The 23,863-nt window shown below is 40.2% G+C and overlaps 1 protein-coding gene across 47 annotated transcripts in view; it reads right to left on the bottom strand.

Annotated features, from left to right (window-relative positions):
* The window catches only part of SPIDR (scaffold protein involved in DNA repair), a 484,346-nt gene that overhangs the window by 116,411 nt on the left and 344,072 nt on the right, over positions 1-23,863 (bottom strand). The window contains exons 1-2 of one of the 47 annotated variants that reach the window (XM_045399101.3): positions 18,679-18,782; positions 18,276-18,378 (exon numbers count right to left, since the gene is read on the bottom strand). The exons of 43 other annotated variants lie outside the window; for them this stretch is intronic. In XM_045399101.3, coding sequence (XP_045255036.3) covers positions 18,276-18,328 — 53 coding nt within the window. In that variant the 5' untranslated portion in view covers positions 18,329-18,378; positions 18,679-18,782. Of the gene's footprint in view, positions 1-18,275; positions 18,379-18,678; positions 18,783-19,518; positions 21,158-23,863 lie in introns of those variants that run through there. 3 more of the 47 variants (XR_012416423.1, XM_073998800.1, XM_073998801.1) reach the window with 3 other exon arrangements.

The raw sequence follows: 23,863 nt of genomic DNA, 5'->3' as shown, positions 1-23,863 counted from the left end.
CTCACTGCAACCTTAGCCTCTCCTGGGTTCAATGGTTCTCTTGCTTCAGCCTCCTGAATAGCTGGGATTATAGGTTCGTGCCACCACACCCAGCTAATTTTTGTGTCTTTAGTAGAGAAGGGGCTTCCCTATGTTGGCCAGGCTGGTCTTGAACTCCTGACCTCAAGTGATCCACCTGCCTCGGCCTCCCAAAGCGTTGGGATTACAGGCGTGAGCCACCACACCTGGCCCTTTGTACATAAAGTTTTACTGGCAAACAGCCACAACCATCTATCTAGACATTACTGTCTGCAGCTACTTTCAGTGTTTCAGACTGATGCTTTCAGACTGTGGAAAGGCCCGCCAAGCCTAAAATAATATGCTTGCCAATACCTGCTATGTATAAATAAAATAAAACCCTCCAAATCCAGACCTACTGGGTGTCCATCATCTATCTCATCTTTGTTATCTCACTTAATCTACTAAACAATCTCCTGTGAGGTGGATGACAATTGAGTCCTTACTACTATCCTAACACGTATGATTACTAAATCCCTAATACTGTCTACCCTATTCTGGGGGAAAAGAAAGCATCAGGAAGACTCAAACAAAACTTTTCCTTAAGTGATCTAGCTAAACTGTGAGAGATGCCTGCATCTCTTCAAACAGCCGCTGTGACACTTAAAGGAAGAATCTCAGTCCTTATGTTTTTACAACTTAATCATTTAGCACTTTTCAAAGGAAGGTCCTAAACTCATTTTTGCAAATAAATTAAGTTTAAATGGAGGATACATTTTCAATGAGACTGATCCAGAAAGTAGCTGAGCCCTACAGATTTTCAGCTACTTGAGAATATTGGCTAAGTTGGTTTATACTTTAATCCCAAAACAAGCCACAACAGAAAACCAACAAACATTCTCCATTCAATGTTTTTTATCTCCCATTTCCATTTTGTTAGACAGAAGTGAGTATATGTGTATTCACGATACACACAGGTTGAATATCCCTTACCTAAATTGCTTGGGACAGGATTTTTTTTTTCAGATTTGAAAATATTTGTACAGACATAATAAGATATTTTGGGGATGGGACCCAAGTCTAAACATGACATTCATTTATGTTTCATATACACCTTATAAAGAGCGCCTGAAGGTAATTTTATGCAAATTATTTATATTTTAAATAATTTTATATATGAAACAAAGTTTGTGTACACTGACTCATCAAAAAGCAAAGGTGTCACTATTTCAGCCACTCATGCTGGTGCTCAACCAGTTTTGGATTTTGGATTTTTGGAATAGGGATGCTCAACTCATATTAATGTATCCTAAACTACTGATTCTTAACATTGTTAATTTTTGCCTTTAGTCAGAGTTCTACCCATGAAAAACATGAACAATTCTGTTTAACTTTGCCAGAAATGGTTGGTTAAATTATTCTCTATCCCCATAAGATGATTCCTTGCTGTGACTGGAGGAAAAACAACCTTCTCTACTCAATTTTTAAAACACTATGGGGAAAACATCCTGAGTAGCCAAAATATAGCTTTCTTTAAAAGCATTATCTAAGGAAGCATGTTCTGTGGAAGGACGGCTAGTTTAATAGGGAAAACCATCTATATTTTTGAATCTCTCGTTTGTTTTTAAGGATGGATCTGAATAGCACCTAGAGAGTTCCTGTATCTTAACGAAGCCATTCTAAATCACATCCCATGACAGAATGAATGAGTTCATGTAAACACAGTCAGTGGTATCATGAGTAACAAAATCTGTTTTCATCAGAAGCCCTTCATCCTGCGTAAGAGACCTGTGCACTACTAGGCAGCCCAGGCTAATGTTAACCAGCTCCAGCTGGTCCACTGCTATAAAAAGAACTAATGAAAACACAAACGCTAACTTCTCCATTCCACTCCGGCCAGTACGTCAAGGCTGCACAAAGACAGCCCTTTCCAAATGCTCTCAGTGAATGAACCGGCGGGTCTGGTTCTCTAAAGTTGTTTACTGAACAGAGTGTGCAGGGGACTCGCTGAACACCGACGGGGGTGCTGGGGGCCAGGGAGTGGGGAGGAATCACATGATCTGTCAGTGCACAAAGCCAATTTTTCCCGTTTGGATTTAGTTCTATAACACATAGAAGGAAGAGAAAGTTTTCAAAAGCAGAGACAGAGTATCTTCAGCAATTTCTTAAACACATACACACACTTAGGGTACTTTGGTTTTCTTATGAAAATACGTATCTCAGATAAATTAATGCCTTATCAAATATTCAAAATTCTTAAGGGAAATCATTTCTTTTTTTGTGACATCAGAAATTCCTACTAACGGTAAATCATTTCTTATTCAGTGACTTACTTTACAAGAGGAGGCAATCTTATGGTAAAGAGATGATCCTTATTTTAATTCTTTACATGGCTAAAAAACTCAAAGCTGTTAGTGCGCTGGAAGGTCTCATGGCAATTTCTCTCATCTTCATCTCACAGATGGACAGACTAGGGCTTAGCGGATACTATGCCTGCTGTGGGCCACACTGCTTAGTGGCAAAAAGAACATGGGTGTCCTGGCACTCACGAGTGTTTTTCTACTCCATCTCATTCTAGATGTGGCTAAGTGAACATGGCCAAGAATAAACCAAAGAGGGTGCCTGGATAATTTCATAATATTATGGGCTTGACCTAACCTAGCCTTTTAATGTATGAGGTTACTTGCAATGTCAACTGAAAATTGAAGGAGTTGACCTGACATTTTTTCATTTTCTTGAAGAGGCTGAAAGTGTGATTCAATTAGTTATCCTGGTAGATGAAATGGTTTTCGCCTATCCATGCAGGGCCGATGCTGTGCCTGGGACATTAATCTGCAGTACAGATGCTAACTCTCGAGTCACCCCCATCCTCCTGGGACACCAGCCTCTACTTCCCATGACATCCTGTCATTACCTCCCACCTTCTGTGCACCCCCTAGCTGGCTGTGAGGCTGCAGCAGTGAGGCAGAGCACCAAAGGAGACCTGCGTCAGATCAGCAATGCCTGAGTATAGGCCTGACTCAGGCCCACTCTTACCTCTAACCAGCCCTTGGAGGGCTATGCCTCCTGTGGCCAGGAGGCCAGCAGCTTAGGGAATGTCACAGGCTGTACAGCTGCTCCAAGCGGTGGGTCTCTGATTTCAGGTCTAATCCTTCTCCTGCCCTCTCCCCGTACCTATTATTTTTTAACTTACTGAGGTTGAAAACTTCAGAGCCATCTTTAGACCTTTCTTTTCCTTATTCCTCAAATCCTAACCATTGCTGAGTCCAAATTTTTCCATCATTCAAGAAGCCCTTCTCTTGCATCCATTCCTCTGCTGGGCCTCCCTGCAGGGCTGACAGGGCTGAGCACCTCACCCTGGACATTTAAGCTCTCAACTCTGCTTCCTGCCTGCCACTAAGACACTACTTGGATCATATCAAACGCCTCAGCAGTTTGCCCATCAGATAACTCTCAAGCCCTCTGCAACATGATCTAAATCTACCTTTCCAGTCTTATCTTGCAATGACTTCCCTCCATCTCACTCTGTCGCCCAGAATGGAGTGCAATGACATGATCTCCGCTCACTGCAACCTCCATCTCCCGGGTTCTAGGGATTCTCCCGCCTCAGCCTCCTCAGTAGCTGGGACTACAGGCACCCACTATCATGCCTGGCTAATTTTTGTAGAGACAGGGTTTCACCATGTTGGCCAGACTTGTATTGAACTCCTGACCTCGGGTGATCTGCCTGCCTTGGCCTCCCATACTTGAACTTTTAAAATTTGAAAATCTGACTACGGTCTAGGCACTCAACTTAGAACTAAGCACACCTTTTATTTCTCTAATAAGCATTTATGGGGGCCCTATATTCACACAGCTCTGTGGCAAACGGCACTGAGAGGCCTGGGCCAAATGGATATGTGCACACATAGGCAAGAAAGGGCACAGCCCCTTCCCTCAAAGACGCTCAGGTCATCAAGAGAGAGGCGTGCACAATAAGACAGAAGCAAGAACAGAGATGAGAGGATGAAGAGATCACATAACCCAAATCTACAATCTACAGATGAGGCAGCCAAGGCAGGGTGAGACGACATGACATGCCCAGATGATTCATTTGGGCTTCACTTTCAAGATGATTCATGTAAGGAATTATTAAAAAACCGAATGATCCAGACATTTGGAATTAGATAGTGGTGATGGTCACAATAACGTTGTGAACACACTAAAACCCATATGAATTGGCCGGGTGTGGTGGCTCACGCTCCTGTAATCCCAGCACTTTGGGAGGCCAAGGTGGGTGGATAACAAAGTCAGGAGATCGAGACCATCCTGGCCAACATGGTGAAACCCCGTCTCTACTAAAATACAAAAAATTAGCTGGGAGTGGTGGTGTGCGCCTGTAGTCCCAGCTACTCGGGAGGCTGAGGCAGGGGACTCGCTTGAACCCAGGAGGGGGAGATTGCAGTGAGCCGAGATTGTGCCACTGCACTCTAGTCTGAGAGACTCCATCTCAAAAAAAACAAAAACAAAACCCCAAAGAATTGTATACCCTTTAAAATGGTTTAAACGGGCCGGGCACACTGGCTAATGCCTGTAATCACTGCACTTTGGGAGGCCGAGGTGGGTGGATCGCCTGGGGTCAGGAGATCGAGACCATCCTGACCAACATGGTGAAATCCCCTCTCTATTAAAACACAAAAAATTAGCCGGGCATGGTGATGCATGTCTGTAGTCCCAGCTACTTGGGAGGCTGAGGCAGGGAACTCACTTGAACCTGGGAGGTGGAGATTGCAGTGAACTGAGATCACGCCACTGCACTCCAGCCTGACGACAGAGTGAGATTCTGTTTCAAAAAAACCCAAAGAAACAAAAAACACAAAACCAATAAATTGTGTATACCCTTTAAAACGGTTTAAATGGGCTGGGTGGGGTGGCTCATGCCTGTAATTCCAGCACTTTGGGAGACTGAGGCGAGTGGATCACCTGGGGTCAGGAGTTCGAGACCAGCCTGGCCAACATGGCGAAAACTTGTCTCTACTAAAAATAAAAAAATTAGCCAGGTGTGGTTCCTGTAATCCCAGTTACTTGGAAGGGTAAGGCAGGAAAATCGCTTGAACCCGGGATGCGGAGGTTGCAGTGAGCCGAGATTGCACCACTGCACTCCAGCCTGGGTGATGGAGTGAGACTCGGTCTCAAAAAAATAGATAAATAAAATAAAATGGTTTAAATGGTGAGTTTCATCTTATAATCAAAACAAAACCAAATGATCCCATGTTACCATCACAGACAGATCTAACTTGTCCTTCTCAGAACCTGGCTGAACTCTGTCTTTCAAAATGTCTTCCTTGACTACTCCTGGCAGCTGCTGTAATTCTCTGATCTGTATCCTGCTAGTACGCTTTCTATTAATAGCTTGCATTCTATTAGAATAGAACACATGCATGTGTATGAATATATCCTCTCTGTCTTCCTGAAAAGATAGTGGGCTCCTTCAGCACAGACATGATATCATAGAATTCTCTGGTCAATCTTTAGCGTAAACTTTCTTCTCTTCCTTCCTTTCTTCCTTTTTTCATTTAGCTAGACCACTTTAAAGGCAGCACGGTAGGGGAAATAGAATACATGTGCTGAGCAGGTGGCTAAAATTATTTTGTAACTAATATTAATAGAGTTGCTCTTAAAGACATTAAAGAACCACAGAAGAAAAGAATGTGAAGCTCAGCACTATAAAGACTTAGCACCTGTAGTTCCAGCTACTCAAGAGGCTGAAGCAGGAAGATCACTTGACCCAGGAGGTCGAGGCTGCAGTGAGCCATGACTGGGCCTAGGCAACAGAGTAAGACCCTGTCACTCAAAAAAAAACAAAACAACAAAAAAAAGGGTAAATATACATATATGCATATTCAGAGTATCATGTAGAAAAAGCAAACAGACTGATCCTATATGACCCTACACGACCCTGAGAGGAAGTGTCAGTTCCAAGGGGCAGAAGATCCAGGGAGAGAGGTTCAGGCTCAAGATAGGAAAGAGCCTTCTGGGAAAGGGAGCTGCACAGGGGCTGCAGTAGAGCAATGTGCTGCCATGGGAGGTGCTCAAACGTGCAGCTGAGATGAAGCAGTAAATCAATAATTTGTAACTGGTATTTAAGGGCCAACTGAACTCTTAAGCTTCCATGATTCTGTAACACCAAAAAGACATTTAAACCAAGACCCCAAACAAGCATCTAAATTATTTAAAGCTGAATAATTCTACCACCTAAAAAGACATATGCAGAGATTCACTGTGTAGAATTATATCTCAGAGCACACAAGATCAACTCTATGACTAAAACCAACTTAATCATTAACAAAACTTAAAGCTGGCCAGGACTCTGTTTAAGATTATTCATTACAAAAGGCTTTTTAACACACATAACCCATTCACATGGTGCAAAATTCAAACTTCTCCCTTCTTTTCCTAACTGCCTCATTCTCCCATGGGGCAATTAACGTTGCCAGCTTCTTGTGTATCTTCCAAAGATAGTTCATGCATAGAAAGAACATTAGTGCCCATGGTACCCCTTTGTTTTAACCAAATAGTAACACACTTTTGTGCTTGTTTTGGACCTTGTTCATTTATAATAATACTGGTGATCATTCCATATTAACACAGAAAGACTGTTCACATTCCTTAATTTTAGATGACAGCATAATATCCCATTTTTGACATTGATATTGTTCCTAAACTAAGTTGTAAGTTCTCACAAATGAAGCTGAAGACCAATGGAACTAAAAAACGATTACTTTAAAGTTGGTTGCTCAGCTGTTCTTACCTCAAAGTATACACACACACAAATTTTAATTATATAAAACAATTATATGTGGGTTTTTAAAACTAAGGCCTTGTATACAGTAATAAATTACTTGTCAGGTAATTCCGAGAAAATAACACAACTGTTTATCTCCTCCATGTATAATATGCAGACATGTTTTCAAAATTTATCTATAGAAAATTAAATTATTAAAAACTATAGCTGAATAAAAAAATTAATTCCTGCTAAAATTTATAGAATGTTTACTGTACAACCTAACTATCACCCTTGGCAATATTATATTACAGTTTGAGTTAATGTATGCACCTTAAAGGGAAAAATTTTTTAAAATTCGTATCATTCAGATTTTAATAAACTCAGTTTGGTTTTCCTTCAAGACTGAATAATGATAGCTGGACTGTACAGAATGAAGAGGATGACAGGAAAAGTCTTTACAACAATAGATGCATCTCTTTTGCAGAAGATTAAGGAATGAGATTATATTACTTAAAAAAAAATCCAGCCAGACAAACCAACTAGAAAATGACATAAGAAGAATTCTGATTCAAACACAAATCACACATACAAAAGCGTGTTAACCCTGCATTGATCTCCTGACTTTAGAGATCCTTGCCCAATACACTAAACCTCCACAGTGCTCTTATTGACATTATAGATATCTTTTGGCCTAAAGGAACTCTATTAGAACATAATGTACCTGAAGCTGTGGCAAATCTTGATGACATGATTGTCAGTGCCCTGAAGACTAGGGCTTGTCTCTGGCACATCCCAAGAACTGAGCAGCAGCTGAGCACCAACAATGTGGCTCAGAGAAGCAATATTCATTTTAAGTTAGTATTTCCCACTCCCAAAATGGCATAAAGTAATCTAAGGTCAGTATTTTGGAAACATTGGCTCATATCATCCAGGACAAAACTTATTATGCAGGTGACTTTTATTCATACAGATATTTTAGGACAGGAGCTGTTTTTTCTCTCTTTTGTACATGCCACTGTTTGCACTGCAGGATGATGTGACACAGTAGGCACTTGACAAAGGTCAATTAATGGAACAATATCTCTTATATATTATCCTATTAAACCCTTGCAACAAAAGGTAACTTACAACAGGCCTTATTATTTCCATTTGACAGCACTGAACGGTGATGGTGCATCTTTTGATGGCCCCAATGTTCATAAACTATGAATGGATACAATTTGATATATTTATCCACTGCAAAATTATGTTTAAGGTCTTAGAAGTGCCCCCAGTTCTATGCCGTTAATCCTGAAACAAACATGAATAATAGTTGACTTCAAAGACTACTCAGAAATTTGGCTTGTATGCCACCCCTTCTCTGATGTTGTCATCTATGTCACAAATGCTCTTGCTTCAGACTATCTTAGGTACCAATGGAGGTAACAGTGCATGCTCCAGTTTCACCTCCCAGGCATTATAAAATGGGAGTTTAAAAATAGCTTAATTTTCTTAAAAAAGTAACTTCATAGACACCTGACAAATCATGACTGCTACCTGAGCCAGCAAGTATGATTAATGCCAACAAAGATACATCATGTTGACAGTATGCAGCTTTGATAGGATGTAATTAAAATGGAATTTTATGTTTGCAATCTTTTTCTCCCAAATCCATACCTGTCTAAATATCAAAAAAACACAAAATAGGGATCTTCGACAAAATATCTGTCCAGTAATCCTCAAAACTGTCCTGGTTAAGTAAAAAGCAAAAAGCATTTAAGAAAGTCTACAGGAGCCTAAGGAGACATGACAATGAGATGTAATGTGCTATCACGAACGGGGTGCTGCAACAGAAAATGGACACCAGGGAAAATCTAAGGAGATTTAAATAAAGTATGAACTTCAGTGAATAATATTGTGACAATACTGCTTAATTAATTGTGTATGTGGCATAATAATGCAAGATGTAACAACAAGGGAAACTGGATATGGAGTACGTGGGAACACTCTGTATTTGGGAACGCTCTGTATTATCTTCGCAAACTTTTCTATACAGTTAAAACTATTTTAAAATGAGAAGCATGTTAAAGTAATTAAATAAAAAAGTAATGATAAGTACATATTTGTAAATTCCCACTATAGAGAGTATCACTGCAAAGAAGGATCCAGTAGAACTGAACTGGTTCTATATCCTGATGACTCAAAGCAATTATTTTAGTAATTTGATTATAAACACCTTCCCTACTAAGAATCACTGTAGGTTACACACTTCTCTGATTCCTAAATATATAGTATATAAAATTTAAAAAGTGTGATTATACTATGCAGAAAAATCATTTGACAAAATCTAAGATTCTTTCAGGACAAAAAAGATTCAACAAAGCAGGAAAAGAAGGAACTTCCTCAACCTGGCACAGGGCATTGATGAAAACTTCACAGCTAACACACTCAATGGTGAAAGAATGAGAGCTCTCCCCAAGATCAGGAACAAAACAACGATTCCTGCTTTTGCTACTTTCATTCAATGCTGTACTGGAAATTCTAGCTATAGCAATTAAGTAAGAAAAAGAAATAAATAACAAACTAATTGGAAAGGAGGAAGTAAAACTGTCTTTACTCACAGATGACAATCTTCTATGGAGAAAAAATTTTTAAAAATCCACAAAAATCTATTACAGCTAAAAACTTCAGCAAAGTTGCAGGATACAAGGTCAACAAACAAAAATAAGTTATATTTTTATACACTAGCAATGAACAATCTGAAAAGAAAATTAAGAAACAAACTGGTTTATAATAGCATCAAAATAATAAAATAGAAACAAATGTAAACAAGGAAGTATAAGACTTGTACAATTAAAACTCCAAAACATTTCTGAAAGAAATTAAAGAAGACCTAAATAAATGGAAAGGCATCTTGTCTTCATGAACTGAAAAACTGAATATTATTAAGCTACTGCCATATAGTGATTCAATGCAATCCCTATCAAAAACCAATGGCTGGCTAGGTGCAGTGGCTCACCAGCCTGGCCAATATGGCGAAATTCCTTTTCCACAAAAAATGCAAGAATTAGCCGGGCATGGTGGAGTGCCCAGGGTTTAGCAGAGATGTCAATTACAGTGTGCGCACCTATAATCCAGCTACTCAGGAGACTGAGGCAGGAGAACTGCTGGAACCTGAGAGGCAGAGGTTGCAGTGATCCAAGATGGTGCCACTGTATTCCAGCCTGTGCGACAGAGTGAGACTCTGGCAAAAAAAAGAGAGAGAGGGAGAGAGAGAAAAAAAAAAAAAGAAAAAAAAAAAAGGCTATTTTCACAGAAATGGAAATGTCAATCCAAAGATTAAGAGGGAACTGCAATGAACTAGCCAAATTAATTTAAACTGTCCCCAATACCTAAATGCATATACAGGCTAAAACTATACAATTCTTGAACAAAAACACAGGAGTAAATCTTCATGACCTTGGATTTGATAACAGTTCATAGAAAAGATACCAAAAGCACAAGCAACAAAAGAAAAAATAGATAATTTGAATGTCATCAAATGTAAAACTTGGCTGGGCACAGTGACTCACCCCTATAATCCTAGCACTTTGAGAAGCTTGCATGAGTCCAAGAGTTTGAGGCTGCAGGGAGCTATAATCCGACCACTGCACTCCAGCCTGGAGTGCAGAGCAAGACCCTGTCTCTTTTAAAAAAAAAAAAAAATTGGAGAAAGAGGAAGTTGAGTCTCCAGCTCCCAGCGCGAGCAACACAGAAGACAGGTGATTTCTGCATTTTCAACTGAGACTCCACCTCTGGGGACAGGACACAGCTAAACAACAACAACAACAACAACAACAAAAAAGCAGCAGAAACCTCTGCAGATGCAAACGACTCTGTCTGACAGCTTTGAAGAGAGCAGTGGATCTCCCAACACGGAGGCTGAGATCTGAGAACGGACAGACTGCCTGCTCAAGTGGGTCCCTGACCCCTGAGTAGCCTAACTGGGAGACATCCCCCACTAGGGGCAGACCGACACCCCACACCTCACACGGTGGAGTAAACCCCTGAGAGGAAGCTTCCAAAGCAAGAATCAGACAGGTACACTCGCTGTTCAGAAATATTCTATCCTCTGCAGACTCTGCTGCTGATACCCAGGCAAACAGGGTCTGGAGTGGACCTCAAGCAATCTCCAACAGACCTACAGCTGAGGGTTCTGACTGTTAGAAGGAAAACTAACAAACAGGAAGGACACCCACACCAAAACCCCATCAGTACGTCACCATCATCAAAGACCAGAGGCAGATACAACCACAAAGATGGGGAAAAAGCAGGGCAGAAAAGCTGGAAATTCAAAAAATAAGAGCACATCTCCCCCTGCAAAGGAACGCAGCTCATCACCAGCAACGGATCAAAGCTGAATGGAGAATGACTTTGACGAGATGACAGAAGGCTTCAGTCCATTAAACTTCTCAGAGCTAAAGGACGAATTACGTACCCAGCGCAAAGAAACTAAAAATCTTGAAAAAAGAGTGGAAGAATTGATAGCTAGAGTAATTAATGCAGAGAAGGTCATAAACGAACTGACAGAGATGAAAACCATGACATGAGAAATATCGGACAAATGCACAAGCTTCAGTAACCGACTCAACCAACTGGAAGAAAGAGTATCAGCGATTGAGGATCAAATGAATGCAATGAAGCGAGAAGAGAAACCTAAAGAAAAAAGAAGAAAAAGAAATGAACAAAGCCTGCAAGAAGTATGGGATTATGTAAAAAGACCAAATCTACGTCTGATTGGGGTGCCTGAAAGTGAGGGGGAAAATGGAACTAAGTTGGAAAACACTCTTCAGGATATCATCCAGGAGAACTTCCCCAACCTAGTAGGGCAGACCAACATTCAAATTCGGGAAATACAGAGAACGCCACAAAGATACTCCTCGAGAAGAGCAACTCCAAGACACATAATTGCTAGATTCACCAAAGTTGAAATGAAGGAAAAAATGTTGAGGGCAGCCAGAGAGAAAGGTCAGGTTACCCACAAAGGGAAGCCCATCAGACTAACAGCAGATCTCTGGGCAGAAATTCTACAAGCCAGAAGAGAGTGGGGGCCAATATTCAACATTCTTAAAGAAAAGAATTTTAAACCCAGAATTTCATATCCAGCCAAACTAAGTTTCATAAGTGAAGGAGAAATAAAATCCTTTACAGATAAGCATATGCTTAGAGATTTTGTCACCACCAGGCCTGCCTTACAAGAGACCCTGAAGGAAGCACTAAACATGGAAAGGCACAACCGGTACCAGTCATTGCAAAAACATGCCAAAATGTAAAGACCATTGAAGCTAGGAAGAAACTTCATCAACTAACGAGCAAAATAACCAGTTAATATCATAATGGCAGGATCAAGTTCACACATAACAATATTAACCTTAAATGTAAATGGACTAAATGCTCCAAGTAAAAGACACAGACTAGATAAAGAGTCAAGACCCATCAGTTTGCTGTATTCAAGAGACCCATCTCACATGCAGAGACATACATACGCTCAAAATAAAGGGATGGAGGAAGATCTACCAAGCATATGGAAAACAAAAAAAAGCAGGAGTTGCAATCCTAGTCTCTGATAAAACAGACTTTAAACCATCAAAGATCAAAAGAGACAAAAAAGGCCATTACATAATGGTAAAGGGATCAATTCAACAGGAAGAGCTAACGATCCTAAATATATATGCACCAACACAGGAGCACCCAGATTCATAAAGCAAGTCCTTAGAGACTTATAAAGAGACTTCGACTCCCATACAATAATAATGGGAGACTTTAACACCCCATTGTCAACATTAGACAGATCAACGAGACAGAAAGTTAACAAGGATATCCAGGAATTGAACTCATCTCTGCAGCAAGCAGACCTAATAGACATCTACAGAACTCTCCACCCCAAATCAACAGAATATACATTCTTCTCAGCACCACATCACACTTATTCCAAAATTGACCACATAACTGGAAGTAAAGCACTCCTCAGCAAATGTACAAGAACAGAAATTATAGCAAACTGTCTCTCAGACCACAGTGCAATCAAACTAGAACTCAGGACTAAGAAACTCAATCGAAACCGCTCAACTACATGGAAACTGAACAACCTGCTCCTGAATGACTACTGGGTACATAACGAAATGAAGGCAGAAATACAGATGTTCTTTGAAACCAATGAGAACAAAGATACAATATACCAGAATCTCTGGGACACATTTAAAGCAGTGTGTAGAGGGAAATTTATAGCACTAAATGCCCACAAGAGAAAACTGGAAAGATCTAAAATTGACACTCTAACATCACAATTAAAAGAACTAGAGAAGCAAGAGCAAACACATTCAAAAGCTAGCAGAAGGCAAGAAATAACTAAGATCAGAGCAGAACTGAAGGAGATAGAGACATTAAAAACCCTCCAAAAAAATCAATGAATCCAGGAGTTGGTTTTTTGAAAAGATCAACACAATTGAGAGACTGCTAGCAAGACTAATAAAGAAGAAAAGAGAGAAGAATCAAATAGATGCAATAAAAAGTGATAAAGGGGATATCACCACGACCCCACAGAAATATAAACTACCATCAGAGAATACTATAAACACCTCTACACAAATAAACTAGAAAATCTAGAAGAAATGGATAATTTTCTGGACACTTACACTCTCCCAAGACTAACCAGGAAGAAGCTGAATCCCTGAATAGACCAATAGCAGGCTCTGAAATGGAGGCAATAGTCTACCAACCAAAAAAAGTCCAGGACCAGATGGATTCACAGCTGAATTCTACCAGAGGTACAAGGAGGAGCTGGTACCATTCCTTCTGAAACTATTCCAATCAACAGAAAAAGAGGGAATCTTCCCTAACTCATTTTATGAGGCCAACATCATCCTGATACCAAAGCCTGGCAGAGACACAACAAAAAAAGAGAATTTTAGACCAATATCCCTGATGAACATCGATGCAAAAATTCTCAATAAAATACTGGCAAACCGGATCCAGCAGCACATCAAAAAGCTTATCCACCATGATCAAGTGGGCTTCATCCCTGGGATGCAAGGCTGGTTCAACATATGCAAATCAATAAACATAATCCAGCATGTAAACAGAACCAAAGAAAAAAACCACATGATTATCTCAATAGATGCAGAAAAGGCCTTTGACAAAATTCAACAGCCCTTCATGCTAAAAACACTCAATAAACTCGGTATTGATGGAACATATCTCAAAATAATAAGAGCTATTTATGACAAACCCACAGCCAATATCATATGAATGGGCAAAAACTGGCAGCATTCCCTTTGAAAACTGGCACAAGACAGGGATGCCCTCTCTCACCACTCCTATTCAACATAGTGTTGGAAGTTCTGGCTAGGGCAATCAGGCAAGAGAAAGAAATCAAGGGTATTCAGTTAGGAAAAGAAGAAGTCAAATTGTCCCTCTTTGCAGATGACATGATTGTATATTTAGAAAACCCCATCGTCTCAGCCCAAAGTCTCCTTAAGCTGATAAGCAACTTCAGCACAGTCTCAGGATACAAAATTAATGTGCAAAAATCACAAGCATTCTTATACACCAGTAACAGACAAACAGAGAGCCAAATCATGAATGAACTTCCATTCACAATTGCTTCAAAGAGAATAAAATACCTAGGAATCCAACTTACAAGGGATATAAAGGACCTCTTCAAGGAGAACTACAAACCACTGCTCAGTGAAATAAAAGAGGACACAAACAAATGGAAGAACATACCATGCTCATGGATAGGAAGAATCAATATCGTGAAAATGGCCATACTGCCCAAGGTAATTTATAGATTCAATGCCATCCCCATCAAGCTACCAATTAGTTTCTTCACAGAATTGGAAAAAACTGCTTTAAAGTTCATATGGAACCAAAAAAGAGCCCGCGTTGCCAAGACAATCCTAAGTCAAAAGAACAAAGCTGGAGGCATCACGCTACCTGACTTCAGACTATACTACAAGGCTACAGTAACCAAAACAGCATGGTACTGGTACCAAAACAGAGATATAGACCAATGGAACAGAACAGAGTCCTCAGAAATAATACCACACATCTACAGCCATCTGATCTTTGACAAACCTGAGAGAAACAAGAAATGGGGAAAGGATTCCCTATTTAATAAATGGTGCTGGGAAAATTGGCTAGCCATAAGTAGAAAGCTGAAACTGGATCCTTTCCTTACTCCTTATACGAAAATTAATTCAAGATGGATTAGAGACTTAAATGTTAGACCTAACACCATAAAAACCCTAGAAGAAAACCTAGGGAATACCATTCAGGACATAAGCATGGGCAAGGACTTCATGTCTAAAACACCAAAAGCAATGGCAACAAAAGCCAAAATTGACAAATGGGATCTAATTAAACTAAAGAGCTTCTGCACAGCCAAAGAAACTACCATCAGAGTGAACAGGCAACCTACAGAATGGGAGAAAATGTTTGCAATCTACTCATCTGACAAAGGGCTAATATCCAGAACCTATAAAGAACTCAATCAAATTTACAAGAAAAAAACGAACAACCCCATCAAAAAGTGGGCAAAGGATATGAACAGACATTTCTCAAAAGAAGACATTCATACAGCCAACAGACACATGAAAATAAGCTCATCATCACTGGCCATCAGAGAAATGCAATCAAAACCACAATGAGATACCATCTCACACCAGTTAGAATGGCAATCATTAAAAAGTCAGGAAACAATAGGTGTTGGAGAGGATGTGGAGAAATAGGAACACTTTTACACTGTTGGTGGGATTGTAAACTAGTTCAACCATTATGGAAAACAGTATGGCGATTCCTCAAGGATCTAGAACTAGAAGTATCATATGACCCAGCCATCCCATTACTGGGTATATACCCAAAGGATTATAAATCATGCTGCTATAAAGACACATGCACACGTATGTTTACTGCGACACTATTCACAATAGCAAAGACTTGGAATCAACCCAAATGTCCATCAGTGACAGACTGGATTAAGAAAATGTGGCACATATACACCATGGAATACTATGCAGCCATAAAAAAGGATGAGTTTGTGTCCTTTGTAGGGACATGGATGCAGCTGGAAACCATCATTCTCAGCAAACTATCACAAGAACAGAAAACCAAACACCGTATGTTCTCGCTTATAGATGGGAACTGAACAATGAGATCACTTGGACTCGGGAAGGAGAACATCACACACCAGGGCCTATCATGGGGAGGGGGGAGGGGGGAGGGATTGCATTGGGATTTATACCTGATGTAAAAGACGAGTTGATGTGTGCAGCACACCAACATGGCACAAGTATACATATGTAACAAACCTGCACGTTATGCACATGTACCCTAGAACTTAAAGTATAATAATAATAAAAAAAAAGAAAGAAAAGAGTCAGTCACAAAAAAATAAAAATAAAAATAAAAATAAAAAAAATTAAAACTTTTCTGTATCAAAGGACAGTATCAAGAAAGTGAAAAGACAACCTACAGGATGGGAGGAAAATTTCACAAATCATGTATTTGATTGGGGTCTTATATCCACAATATATAAAAAGAGAACTCTTACAGAAATGCAAATCAAAAAGACAATCAGATACCGTCTCATGCCAGTCAGAATGGCAATTATTAAAAAGTCAAGAAGCAACAGATGCTGGTGAGGCTGTGGAGAAACAGGAACACTGTTACAGTGTTGGTGGGAATATCAATTAGTTTAACCTTTGTGGAAGGCAGTGTGGTGATTCCTCAAAGACCTAGAACCAGAAATAGCATTTGACTCAGCAATCTCATTACTGGGTATATACCCGAAGGAATATAAATCATTCTATTATGAAGATAAATGCATGCATATGTTCACTGCAGCGTTATTCACAAAAGCAAAAACATAGAATCAACCCAAATGCCCACCAATGATAGACTGGATAAAGCAAATATGGTGCATATACACTATGGAATACTATGCAGCCATGAAAAGGAATGAGATCAGCTGGGTGCGGTGGCTTACGCCTGTAATTCCAGCACTTTGGGAGGCCGAGGTGAGTGGATCAAGAGGTCAGGAGATCAAGACCATCCTGGCCAACATGGTGAAACCCCGTCTCCACTAATATACAAAAATATTAACCAGGCGTGGTGGCGCATGTCTGTAGTCCCAGCTACTTGGGAGGCTGAGGCAGGAGAACTGCTTGAACCCAGGAGGCAGAGGTTGCAGTGAGCCAAGATCACACCACCACTCCAGCCTGGCAACAGAGCGAGACTCCATCTAAAAAGAAAAAAAAAAAAAAAGGAACAAGATAATGTCCTTTGCAGGGACATGGATGGAGCTGGGAGCCATTATCCCCAGCAGAGTATCACAGGAACAGAGAACCAAACACCACGTGTTCTCACTTACAAGTGGGAGCTGAACAATGAGAACTTGTGGACACAGGGAAGGGAACACACACTGGGGCCTGTATGGGGTAGGGAGTGGGGAAAGGGAGAGCCTGAGGATAAATAGCTAATGCATGTGTGGCTTAACACCCAGGTTATGGGTTGATAGGTGCAGCAAACTACCATGGCACACATTTACCTATGTAACACATCTTGCACATGTAACTTGTAACTTAAAATAAAATAAAATAAAAAGAGAAAACTCTTACAACTCGACAATAAAAATACAACACAATTTTAAAAAGAGTAAAAGACTTGAAAAGTCATTTCTCCATAGTAGATATGCAAATGGACAACAAGCACATGAAAAGAAGCTCATCATCAGTCATTAGAGAGATGTGAATCAAAGCCACAGTGAGATACCACTTCACACCCATTAGGATTGTTATGGTTACAAAAAGAAAACAAGTGCTGGCGAGGATGTGGAGAAACTGCACCCCTGGTGAAAATTTAAAATGATGTAGCCACTGTGGAAAACAGTATGGTGGTTCCTCAAAAAGTTAAACATAGAATTAACATATAACCCAGTAACTTACTCCTAGGCATATCTACACCAACAGAAATGAAAACAGATGTCCACAGAAAAACTTCTGTGCAGAAGTTCATAGCAACATTATTCATAAAAGCCAAAAAGTGAAAACAACACAAATGTCCATAAACTGATGAATGCATAAAATGTGATATATCTATACAACAGAATATTATTCAGCCATAAAAAGAAATGAAGTACTGGCACATGCTACAGAATGGATGAGCCTTGAAAACATTATCCCAAGTTTAAGATGCCAGACACAAAAGGTCAGATGTTTTATCATTCCATTTATATGAAATATTCAGAACAGACAAATACACAGAAACAGAAAGCAGACTGGTAGCTGCAACGGGCTGGGTAAGGGGTTAGTGGGGAGGGACTGCTTAATATGTATAGGATTTCCTTTGGTGTGATTAAACTGTTTTGGAATGATATAGCGTTGGTAGTTGTACAACATTGTGAATGTGCTACCACTGAATTACACACTTCAAAATGGTCAATTTTATGTTAATTTTATCTCAATAAATAAATAAATATAAGTTAATGCATACATACACATAAAATTCACATGGTTCTACCAGGCATTCCGGGAGCCTGCCGCATAGCATCCATTTCCTCCATGGTGGCAGTGACTGGAAACAGTCTCTTCTTATGGAAGCTTCCAGGTAGTGTATAAAGGGGACACATATGAATGCATATATGTAAATGGACATACTTAGTGTTTTTTACCACAACATTAACAGAGCATACTCTGACCAGGCAGAGGTGACAGATGAGTCATAGCTGTCACAAGGCCTAAAAGTCACAGTGCTCACAGGTACATGGCTTCATCGTTGCCCCTCGGCTCCTTGGGTTATACTCTCCCCAATTTTCCACCCAAACATAAAGCAGAGACCAGATATTATTATTTAGGAAGCACCTGGAAGAAGTTAAAAACTGAAACATAAAAGTAAATTACCAGATAATGCCTTTATTGTCTGCCATTAGGAATGACACTTTCTCCCAAATACGCGGTAGCTCTTGAACATATATCATTTCAGGAAATCTTGTTCTAGCCTTTTCTGGAGAGATGATGCAACCATGAGCTGAGTACAAACCAGAATTAAGTTCAAAAATTTTCAAGACAAGATTTCCTGGTATCCTTGCTGTCACTGCAGTTTCCCACTTTTCCATAGCTCTTGAGGAGATGGGTCCTCAGAGATGTTCAGCTTCTCCTCATTCAATGTCTGCGGGATTTCAGGGTAGCCAGGGTTCTATTTAACTTACCTGTGTGCAAAGACTCGAAGTACAAAGCTGAATAAGCCACTTCTGAAGTTTTCCAAAAATCTGATTTCATTGGGAGGCATCAATAAGATTTTGACATTTATTTCACTCTTCTTCCCACTCCATAGCATGCATATAATCTAGTCCTCTCTTGTTCCCTCCTCTAGGAGCTGTAGACAACCTGCATTGAGATTCCACACCAAAGATAGGAAGGGTGGTCTTGCACTTACGGGAAACCAGGTGGCAGGCCAGGTACGTGTGGAGGGCCTCACACAGTTGCCTTGAGATACAGATACCAGAGGCCTGTGGAGTCTCTCCCCACAAGCTACCTCTGGACGACTCAGTTCTCCTTTTTTGTTTAATTCAAATGATGAGTTCCTTCCTCTCAGGTAATTTTATTTCATTCGATGTTAAATGTCATATTTTAATTCTATCATCTGCCTGTGGTTGTTTAATTTTTGCTTGAACTTTTAGTTCTACATTAATTGTAATAAATGCTTTAAAACCCTTACATCATTATCCACTGAATTCTCTATTTTCTTTTTTTTTTTTTGAGATGGAGTCTCGCTCTGTTGCCCAGGCTGGGGTGCAGTGGCGCCATCTCGGCTCACTGTAAGCTCCACCTCCCGGGTTCACGCCATTCTCCTACCTCAGCCTCCCAAGTAGCTGGAACTACAGGTGCCCCCCTACCACACCTGGCTAATTTTTTGTATTTTTAGTAAAGACAGGGTTTCACTGTGTTAGCCAGATGGTCTCAATCTGACCTCATGATCTGCCCGTCTTGGCCTCCCAAAGTGCTGGGATTACAGGCGTGAGACACCGAGCCCAGCCTCTATTTTCTTTATAAACATCTTCACCCAAGAGCTGCCCTTGTTCCTCCCCTGCCACTTCCCTAAGTGTCCCTCCTTGTGCTGTTCCCTATTTGTTTATACTGACTGAACATTCTTCAGGGACCTTGGTTCCCAGTGTCTCATCCTCTATCTGATTGGAACACACATCACCTCTGTCCCAAAGCAGAGTATTCCTGGCAAGTTCTACCTCACTGGCCTCGTCAATCTCCTTAGACAAACAACAACATTTGTAGTACAACTCCATGGACTGGTTCATCCTGAGAAGGGAAGGGGAGCCACAACCTCACCCCACCTTCTTAGCTGCTCAATCAGCCATTGCTGTTTCCCATCAACACATACTTGCTGGGTGTCTACTGCATTCATGGTCCAGTACCAAAACCAGATGAGTCACAGCCCCTGACCTCCGAGGGCTTATTTATGGTTAAATGAGACAACTGAAGTAAAGAAAACACATAGAGCTTATTTTGAAGGCAATGACAAGTATCAGTGCAATGTTTAATACCTGGTTGTTAGTCTCATTATATAATCAAGCATCTGTCACTCTCTTTTGTATCTGTGCAAATAAATGTGAAAGTTCAGACCATTTATAATACCAGTGCCAGAGCAGCAAGTGAGGAAGAAACAAGGGCATCTGTTCATGTACAATCCTCTCTCCTGGGAAGACGGTGTCCAACCCAAGAATTGCTCTGCAGGATTTTTGCTCCAGTTCCCTGTGGAGAAGGAGCTGAGCTGGCTCAAGCCACTGAGAACTGTGGAGCCAAGAAATCAGCATAACAAGGGTGAGCCTACCAAACCTGCCAGCTGGCTGCACCAAATGCTCTGGGTCTAGCAGCAGCTGGAAGAGAGGGCAGAGTAGGTCATTTGACAGAGGCAAAAAGGGAGGAGAGGGGCAGCAAGGTGTGGCGGCTCAGCTGGAGGAGGAAGTCAAGTTGGGTCAGGCTTGATCTCGCCCTGTCTCTGCTTCTTGCCCACAGAGGCACGTGGCACTGTGTGCTTGCATCTGGCCACCCCTGAAGACTCTGCCAGGCTGTGTGCTGTCTCCCATGGCTCTTCTCTGTGCCATCATCTCAGCAAAGCACACTCCAGAGCTGCAATCTGACTCACAGGAAAGTTCTAGTGTGATCACAGTGCTGCTCCAGATTGCAGCTGCAGGAATGGGGTGGGGGTATGGTAGGAAGAGTGGGGAGACTGTTCCAGGTCTCCAGCCTCTTTCAGGAACAAAAGTTTCCAGAGAAAGGAGGTCAGAAATAGGGAGGAAAAAATTCCATGCCTTTTATATAGGGCCACCTTGAAATCCTTCTTGTTCTTGATGGATGACAGGTGCTGGAAAATCACCATGGCCAGGTTAAGATGCAAACTTAGAATGGTGGTTACACATACCATGACTGAATATGAATCTGGAAAATTACTCTTGCTGTTTTCATTCTATTATCAAAACTTCATAATTGTCTGTACTCATATCCCTAGGCTGTTGCCATTCCATTTCATTTTTTCCTTCAAGTCTATCACTGGTTTAATATATAGAAAAAAAGAGCATGGAAACTTTCACTGCAGTTTTCATATTATCCATAAGTTTACCAAGAAAGTTATTCAATGTGTGTAGCCATAAATGAGAACATAGGTCAAATGATATAGGTTCATATTATCAAGTGTTTAAAGAGCATGAACATACTACTTTCATATTATTTACACCTCTAACTCTACTCTGAAACTTTTACTGTTTCAATCAGATAGCTGTGTAACACAACACTAGATCAATAAAATGATAAAAGTTAAAAGAGACAAAGGGTGGAGAAATGGATCTATTTTCTGCTACCTACAAGGGAAGAAATGCTATGCACACAAAGACATAACAGTGCAAACTGTAACAAATGCCAAAAATAAGATATATATTTAAATAAAACATAAAGACTACTATTAGTACTAAACATAATCTTTAACCACAAGGAGGGTCCAACCCACGATGTTGGACCATACACACAAATTAACTCAAAATGGATCACAGACCAAAATATAAGGGCAAAAGCTATAAAATTCTTGGAAGAAAACATAGAAGTATGTTTGCATAACCTTGGATTCACCAATGGTTTCTTAGATATGACCCTGAAAACACAAGCAATAATAACAAAAATGATAAATTGGACATTGTCAAAATGATAAATCTTTGTGTTTCAAAGGACACTATCAAAAAAGTGAAAAACTCCACAGAATGGGAAAAAATATTTGCAAATGATAAAGGACTTATACAGAGAACTCTTACAATTCAACAACAAAAAATAACCCAACTTCAAAAATAGGCAAAGGACTTGAAAGACATTTCTCTAAAGAAGATATACGAACAGCCAATAGCCTATGAAAAGACGCTCAACCAGGTGCAGTGGCTCACACCTGTAATCCCAGCACTTTGGGAGGCTGAGGCAGGCAGATGATGAGGTCAAGATATTGAGACCATCCAGGCCAACATGGCAAAACTCTGTCTCTACTAAAAATACAAAAAATTAGCTGGGCATGGTAGCGTGCACCTGCAGTCCCAGCTACTTGGGAGGCTGAGGCAGAAGAATCGCTTGAACCTGGGAGGCGGAGGTTGCAGTGAGCCGAGATTGTGCCACTGCATGCCGCCCTGGCGACAGAGCGAGACTCCGTCTCAAAAAAAAAAAGATGCTCAACATTGCTAGTCATCAGGAAATGCAAATCAAAGCCACAATGAGATACCCACTTCAGACACAAGTGGATGGCTACAATAAAAAAGACAACAATAACAAATTTTGGAGTGGATGTGGAGAAAGTGGAACCCTGGTATATTTTACATTGCTGATGGGAATGTAAAATCGTGTAGCCACTTTGGAAAATACTGTGGCAGTCCCTCAGAAAATCAAACATAGAGTTACCTTATGACTCAGCAATTCCATGCCTAGATATATATTCAGGAGAAATGAAAATATATCCACACAAAAAACTTGTATGCAGATATTCATAGTAGCACTATTCATGTTAATCATAAAGTGGAAACAACTCAGGTGTGCATCAACTCAAAAGAGAAATAAAATATGGTATATTCACAGATAATGGATTATTATTCATCCATAACAAGGAATGAAGTACTGAAACATATCACAACATGGATAAACCTTAAAAATATTATGCTAGGTAAAAGAAGGCAGTCACAAAAGATTTGTGATTCTACTTATATGAAGTATCCAGAATAAGCAAATCTGTAGAGACAAAAAGTAGATAAGTGGTTGCCAGGGGCTGGGAAGAATTGGGAATTGGCAGTCAATTGGTATGGGGTTTCTTTTTGAGATTGCAGAAAGTTCTAATTTCATATTATAGTCATGATTGCACAAGTCTGTAATTACAATAAACATAACTGAATTGTACACTTTAAATAAATGAATTTTATGGGATATGAATTATGTATCAATAAAGCTCTTTAAAAATGTGATAGAGGTAAGATAGATTCCTTCGGGTCCCCATGAGTCAAGTTCCAATTTCTAGATCTCTCTGTGTATACATGACAGAACCATAAACACCAGACTGTAATTCCATGGGTTACGATATGTCTTTATTCTTACAGTAAGTCGGCATGTGGACAGGAAGAATGGCAAAGAATATAAAGGGTCTGGATGTCAATTAGTAGAATAAGCAGTAGTAAGACTAATTCTGCTACTAGAATTAGCCTTTGTGTATGTTTGGACAGTGGAGAGAGACTCTTGGATGAAGCTTACTAGATTCCTTTTGAAAATTTCGGACCACCTTTTCAGGTAGTCAAAATGGTTGACTACCTTTTCAAAAGGAATTTAGTAAAGCTTGATGCAAGAATCTTTTTCCACTGTCCAAACACACACAAAGGCTAAGGCCCCTAATCATCACATCCACGATCTACCAGTGCATGTTCCTCATTAGGCTTTAATATTGAGCCAGGGCTGAGAAGAAACAATGTCAAATGGCCCTGGATATCATAAGGACTGACAATAACTGTTTTAGAGAGGAAACAAACAAAGGTTAAGAAGAGATGGGCAGCTGAGATTA

The sequence above is a fragment of the Macaca fascicularis genome, chromosome 8, assembly GCF_037993035.2.
Source record: "Macaca fascicularis isolate 582-1 chromosome 8, T2T-MFA8v1.1".
NCBI lineage: Eukaryota > Metazoa > Chordata > Mammalia > Primates > Cercopithecidae > Macaca > Macaca fascicularis.
Note: the sequence above shows the minus strand (reverse complement) of the source record. Positions and strands in the feature narration are given on the sequence as shown.